Source organism: Zootoca vivipara, chromosome 10, assembly GCF_963506605.1.
Source record: "Zootoca vivipara chromosome 10, rZooViv1.1, whole genome shotgun sequence".
Lineage (NCBI taxonomy): Eukaryota > Metazoa > Chordata > Lepidosauria > Squamata > Lacertidae > Zootoca > Zootoca vivipara.
This window is the reverse complement of record NC_083285.1, coordinates 71,586,838-71,594,046: the sequence shown is the minus strand read 5'-3', so window position 1 is coordinate 71,594,046 and position 7,209 is coordinate 71,586,838. Positions and strand designations below refer to the sequence as shown.

The 7,209-nt window shown below is 54.3% G+C and overlaps 1 protein-coding gene across 1 annotated transcript; it reads left to right on the top strand.

Moving 5' to 3' along the window:
- Positions 1 to 2,517: 2,517 nt before the first annotated feature.
- LOC118091548 (adenylate kinase 8-like) lies at positions 2,518 to 3,957 on the top strand. The gene has a single exon (XM_035128636.2). The coding sequence runs from the start codon at positions 2,518 to 2,520 to the stop codon at positions 3,955 to 3,957; it is 1,440 nt and encodes a 479-aa protein (XP_034984527.1).
- Positions 3,958 to 7,209: the final 3,252 nt, after the last annotated feature.

Genomic DNA, 7,209 nt, shown 5'->3' with positions numbered 1-7,209 from the left:
TTAGTCGTGTCCGACTCTTTGTGACCCCCTGGACCAGAGCACACCAGGCACTCCTGTCTTCCACTGCCTCCCGCAGTTTGGTCAAACTCATGTTCGTAGCTTCGAGAACACCGTCCAACCATCTCGTCCTCTGTTGTCCCCTTCTCCTAGTGCCCTCCGTCTTTCCCAACATCAGGGTCATTTCCAGGGAGTCTTCTCTTCTCATGAGGTGGCCAAAGTCTTGGAGCCTCAGCTTCACGATCTGTCCTTCCAGGGAGCACTCAGGGCTGATTTCCTTAAGAATGGATAGGTTTGATCTTCTAGCAGTCCATGGGACTCTCAAGAGTCTCCTCCAGCACCATAATTCAAAAGCATCAATTCTCCGGCGATCAGTATTCTTTATGGTTCAGCTCTCACTTCCATCCATCACTACTGGGAAAACCATAGCTTTAACTATACGGACCTTTGTCGGCAAGGTGATGTCTCTGCTTTTTAAGATGCTGTCTAGGTTTGTCATTGCTTTTCTCCCAAGAAGCAGGCGTCTTTTAATTTCGTGACTGCTGTCACCATCTGCAGTGATCAAGGAGCCCAAGAAAGTAAAATCTCTCACTGCCTCTCACTGGGAAGGATTATTGGGAAGGAATTCAGATAGGAAGAAAGGATTCCCATTTGGCCTGAAACATGGGGGGTGGGAAGCATGTGGGGGGGAGCTATTGCAGGTGGGCAAGGACAACTGGAGAATCAGCCCCTCTGCAGGCTGAGTAAATCCACCCCAACCGACCTGGCAGAAGGGGATGGGGTTGACCCCCTGAATCTGTGGTCCTGGGATACTTCTGATATTTGCACAAAGTCTCCTGCAATACAGCCCTTTTCAAGGGAGCTGAGATGGGAGGTCAGCCAGGAGGTGGGAGGCCTCATCTGGAGCAACAAAGGCCCCCGCCGGGCGCTGTTTGCAGAGGCCCTGGGCCTCTCCTAAGCACACAGGAGCCGGAGCAAACACACACACACACCCCGGCTCTCAGTTCTGCTCCCTGAGCTCCAGGCTCCTGCTCTTCCTGGACCAACAACAAATATCATCTCTTTAAAGCAGGCATCCCCAAACTGTGGCCCTCCAGATATTTTGGCCTACAACTCCCATGATCCCTAGCTAGCAGGACCAGTGGTCAGGGAAGATGGGAATTGTAGTCCAAAACATCTGGAGGGCCGAAGTTTGGGGATGCCTGCTTTAAAGCATGTCCCCCTCCCCCAAAAGAATCATGGGAACTGTAGTCCATCACTTGCAGGATTTCCAAATCCCAGAAACCATAGCAAACTACCATTCCCGGGTTTCTTATTTGTTTAGAGGTCCTTCACACAGGTGTTCCATGGATGGCTATATGAAAAGGCACCCTGAGCCAGCAGAGATAAAAGGAGGACTCTGTGTAAAAATTGGAGTGAATTTAGAAGGGAAAGCTATCAAGCCTCTGGCGCTTTTCTTGAAAACAGAATGGGAGGAGCATTAATGGCAGAGCCTTTCCCCAAAAAAATCAAGATGGAAAACTGTGCCAAATACAACAGGAAATGGAAATGCAGAGAGTCTTGTAGGGACAAAGATGGAAAGAATTATTATTGTTTAATATGGAGTAATGGTTGTTGAAGTTACTGGAGAGAAAAACTATTGCTGAAAATAATAATAATAATAATAATAATAATAATAATAATAATAATAATAATAGAAGAACCCCTTTTGGACTTTTTGTGTAAAAATGAAAATGAATCAATCCATTTGGGTAAATATTGCCTACTAGAAAGCTGATCAGTAGGTTGCCATTCTAGAGTGAATATCCTGAACAATTTCTTTTATGTCACTGACAGACGAAAAATGATTTTTATTTTTCTTCTCTCCTGCTATTTTGGGGTTTTTCCTTTGGTGTTTTCTCTTTCTCTCATTGCTTTTGTTTTTATTTAGAGGAATTTCTCTTGCTGTATTACAAAACGGCTTTAACAAAATCTTTTTAATGAAAACAACTCTTGGAATATCAGCAACTAAAAACTAAACTGGCACCCAGGGCCGTCTTAAGCACCTTTGGTGCCCTGGCGCCGTGGTGCGACGGAACCCTCCGCCGCCCCGTTTTCCAGCGCGGCGGGCGGGCGGGTGGCTGGCTTCAGCGCGCAGCGCGGCCGCCGAGGACGCTGCTGCGCGATGGGCGGGCGCGCGGGCTTGCTGCGCGACGGAGCAGCCAACAGGTGGGCAGGCGCGGCTGTGTGGCGCCCTCTCTGGCGGGCCGGCGCCGTGACGCCCTGCGCCACCCAGCCTGGCCGTAGAGCCGGCCCTGCTGGCACCTGTCCTCAGCAAGTAGGATAAATTGCTACTTGGTCCTAATCAATGAAAACAGTAGCCAAGCTGCGCTCAGGGTGGCTCTGCGCTCCGAGGGCTGTGCGTCGTTCCGGGTTCCGCTTTTATGGATGGTGACATCACCAGTCGCTGCTGGGCGACCTCGGAACACAACACCTGCTTGAGAACCTGCCTTTCTGCTCCAGTGGCGCCAGCAGGGAGAGATGGACGTCACGACCAAGCCCCACCAAGTCCCTCCGGCGATGGCCGTTTACGCTGAGAAACACAACATCTTCCAGCTCATGCAAAGCCTGATGGAGGACCTCCTGGTGTATCAGCCTGAGAACCCCATCGACTTCATGATTGCCCACCTGAAGAGGGACAACGACGACGTGCCCAAGATCTTCGTCGTGGGGCCTCCGGCCTCTGGGAAGACGACCATCTCCCGCTGGATCTGCAAGCACCTGAGTGCCACGTACCTCTGTCCGCAGGACCTCCTGCGCAGCAAGCTTCTCAAGAGATCCAGCGAGGCCATGGCCTTACGGGATCAAAAGAAGCACATCCCCAACGATCTGTGGGCCGCCCTCCTGGAGGAGCGCTTGAACGACGTGGACTGCATCAAGCTGGGCTGGGTGCTGGACGGTTTCCCCGAGACAAGGGACCAGGCTCTGATGCTGCAGTCCACGGGCATCGCCCCCCGGCATGTGGTGGTCCTCTCCGCACCAGACACCGTGTTGATGGAGAGGAACCTGGGCAAGCTGCTGGACCCACTCACCCAGGAGGTCTACCACACCACCTTCGACTGGCCGGTCGACTTCTCCGTCCAAAAGCGCCTGGTGAGGCCGGAGGGCGTCTCGGCGCCAGCCACGGCCAAGCGCCTCCTGGAGAGCCACCGCAACCTGCCCGGCATCATCCAGGCGTACGAGGGGTGCCACAAGGCCATCAATGCTGACCAGCCCTGCGTGGACGTCTTTGCCCAGGTTCTGAATTTCGTGCAGAGCCGCCCGTACTCGGATGCCCCCTTCAGTCCCCGAGTGCTGCTCCTGGGTCCACCCGGCTGTGGCAAGAGCCTGCAGGCCGCTCTGCTGGCCCAGAAGTACGGGCTGGTCAACATCTTCTTTGGCGACTTGCTACGGGAAAAGGTGGCCGCCAAGACGGCGGTGGGTGACCTCATCAAGCCCTTCTTTGAGAGCGGCTACCCTGTGAGAGACACCATCGCTCTGAGCGTCCTGAAGGACCGGCTGTCTGAGCAGGACTGCCTGACCAACGGCTGGGTGCTGCACGGCTTCCCCCGCGACGTGGACCAGGCGGACCTCTTCCGGCACACGGGTTTCGAGCCCAACCGGGTCTTCTTCCTCAACCTGCCCACCGAGGTGGCCTTGCAGCGCATCTGCCAGCGGGCCACCGACCCTGTCTCGGGGGAGAGGTACCACACCATCTTCAAGCCTCCGGCCAACGAGGATGTGCACCAGCGCCTGAGGCGGAACCCCAAGGACGCTCCCAGCCTGGTGGAGAAGAAGGCAGACATCTACAACCGGCAGGTGACAGACCTGGAGGAGTACTACGAGGACGCCATCTTCCTGAACGCTGACCAGGACCCCTACACCATTTTTGAGCACATCGAGAGCTTCCTGGTCAGGCCACTGCCCGTCCAGAGGAAGTGAGCGATGCCAGATGCCGGCAAGTCTTGCACCATGGGAGAGAGCAGCCGGGCAGGTTCAGTGGGGCGGCGGAGGGGAAGGGGATATTTGTAGAGTTAAAAGAATAAAAGTATTTTGGCTTCAAGTTGGAACTTGTTTCTGGAAGTTTCCAGGGTGTTCTTTCTTCTTCTTCTTCTTCTTCTTCTTCTTCTTCTTCTTCTTCTTCTTCTTCTTCAATCCCTCGTAGCCGAGTAAGATTGTCTTCCACAAACACGGTTTTAACAGCGAGTCCGTAAGTGACTGTGGAGGCCAATTCTGGAGCCGCACATCCATCCACAGTGGGGACATAGGTTTCTGGGCGGGAGTTGATCATGGTGTGGATTTGCCAAGTGTGCCTTCCTCTTAGCATGTTTCTCCCTTGCGTCCTGAGTTCAAGTGTCTTCAAAGCCCATGACAACTGGAGCATTCGCAGGCCAGTGTTTCCCACTTGTCAGTGTTTTTACTTCATTTTAAAATATTTGCCTTGAGACAGTCTTTAAACCTCTTTTGTTGACCACCAGCATTACGCTTTCCATTTGCAAGTTTGGAATAGAGTAGCTGCTTTGGAAGACGATCATCAGGCATCCAAAGCGAAGTTGATGTTGAAGAATCATCGCTTTGACACTGGTGATTTTTGCTTTTTCCAGTATCCTGGCATTAGTTCGCCTGTCTTCCCAAGTGATGTGTAAAAATTTCTGAGACAAATCTTGTAGTGATCTGCTCTAAAGTAAGGTTACCAGATTTTTTTCAATGAATCCGGGGACACTTTTCAACTTCAATAGGAATGATAGGATTTTGTATGAGGACTGATTTGTAAATCCGGGGACTGTCCCCGGGAAGCGGGGACCTCTGGTAACCTTACTCTAAAGGTTGACGTCTGCTAAACCAGGCACCCCCAAACTGCAGCCCTCCAGATGTTTTGGCCTACAACTCCCATGATCCCTAGCTAAGAGGACCAGTGGTCAGGGATGATGGGAATTGTAGTCCAAAACATCTGGAGGGCTGAAGTTTGGGGATGCCTGTGCTAAACTATGGAACTCCCTCCAGTAGGAGGCAGCGATGGCCACCAAGCTGGTTGGCTTGAAAAGAGGATGAGAAAGATTCTGGCTGTGAGTCAGATTTTGGCTCTGTTCTGTTCTCCACAGTTGGAGGGGGCGGTGCTTCTGAAAACCATTTCCTGGAAGCCACAGGAGGGGAGAGTTGCTCTTGTGAAGGGCCAGATGGAGGTTTGATGAGGCCCTAAGCTACTGAGCTTAGGGCTTGCCGATCAGAAGGTTGGCGGTTCGAATCCCCATGAGGGGGTGAGCTCCCATTGCTCAGTCCCAGCTCCTGCCAACCTAGCAGTTCGAAAGCACATCAAAGTGCAAGTAGATAAATAGGTACCACTCCGGCGGGAAGGTAAATGGCGTTTCCGTGCACTGCTCTGGTTCATCAGAAGCGGCTTAGTCATCAGGGGCGTACCCAGGATCAAAACTACGGGGGGCAAGGGGTGGGGCCAAAGCATGGGAGGGGAGGGACCACAAAGTGGGGACGTGGGCAGGGCTACAGAGCAACCCAGCAGAGTGTACCCAGCGCGGGGCAGGGGGGCAGTTGCCCCTCCTAGAAGCAGGGCCGGTGCAGCCGTGGTTAAGAGCGGCGCTGCCGGCGGGGCTGGTGGGCAGAGGCGGAGGTGGAGGACAGCCCGGTGGAGCGCGAGTTCAACGTTCCTGCCCACCGCACCCACCAGCTTCCCGTTGTGCTCTCTGGGTCCCCGCCGTGCTTGGCCTTGCTGGAGGACGGGCGCGGTGGGTGGGAACGCCGAACTCGCGCTTCGCCGGGCTGTGCTCCGCCTCCACCTCTGCCCACCAGCCCCGCCGGCAGCGCCGCTCTTGCCCACGGCTGCACCGGCCCTGCTTCTAGGAGGGGCAACTGCCCCCCTGCCCCGCGCTGGGTACGCCCATGTTATTCATGCTGGCCACATGACCCGGAAGCTGTACCCCGGCTCCCTCGGCCAATAACGCAAGATGAGCGCTGCAACCCCAGAGTCCGCGACTGGACCTAATGGTCAGGGGTCCCTTTACCTTTACCTTTAATCTACTGAAAGTCATGGGGCCCCTTATATGTCCTGCCGTCCTTTGTCAACAACAAATTGTTGCTGTTTTTTGTGTTGAATATATGCTATATGGTCATTGATGGACCTAATAGGTATCTAAAGCTGTTTGCCCATGTTGCCCTGCAACCAGTCCATGCAGAATGCAGGCACCCTAAATACACAAAGGAGCAAACCAGGGATATTTTTTAGGGAGCAGGCTAGCAGGCGGGGCCCATGACTTACATCCTAGGAGCCTACACAACACTAAACACTGTTGCTGCATGTAGGTTTTATTTTATTTGTTTTTTTCTTATATTTTGGATATGCACATCCAATTGTTTCCCCTTTAATTTTTTGGGGGGCCCCAAGAGAGCGGGGCCCTAAGCTAGAGCTTGTTGAGCTCGTACGTAAATCTGGCACTGCTCTTGCGCTTGAATCCTGCTTGGGGGTTTCCTCACAGGCAACAATTCACCCACTGTGGGAAGAGGATGCTGGACTAGATGGGCCATTGGCCTGATCCTGCAGGCTCTACTTAGGCTCTTAATCCCTGGGCCAGCCCTTGTCCTGCAGCAACCCTGACCACGAATCGACCAAGCTCCTGCAAGCCCCTCCATCCTTTGGAGCCTGGAGCGCAGGTGAGCATCTTGGGACCAACTCTCCCTCCCATCTTCCCTTGCCTGCCTCTCTGACGCTCTCACCTTGCTCTGGGGTCGGGTGGGAGCCCCCAGGTGGCTCCCCGGCATTTCCTGTGGCGTTCCACTCGGGAGGCTCTGGCGGCAGCGTGGATCCAAACAGGCCTGGGGAGAGAAGTGGAGAATTGAGAGGGGCTCAGGGTCGCCGCTCCCCTCTCTCCGTCCCGCCGTTAAGAACCGTAGTGTTGGAAGGGACCCCCAAGGCTCAGCTACCCCAACCCCCTACAATGCAGGAATCCCCTTTGTCTGGCCACGGAGGAGATGCTTTTCTTCTCTGCCTGGCTCCATCGCAAGAGAGGCTTTGCTTCTCGCCCGCTGCGCCATGGCAGGCCTGGGCAAAGACGGCTGTGCCACACAGCCGAGCTGGAGAGGGAGAAGCTGCTTCAGATAGAGCCTGGCATGGCCAACAGCTGTCGAGGGCTCCTAGCCAGGATGGCATTGCTGTGCCCTCCTCAGCCGGAGGCCGCGACGCTT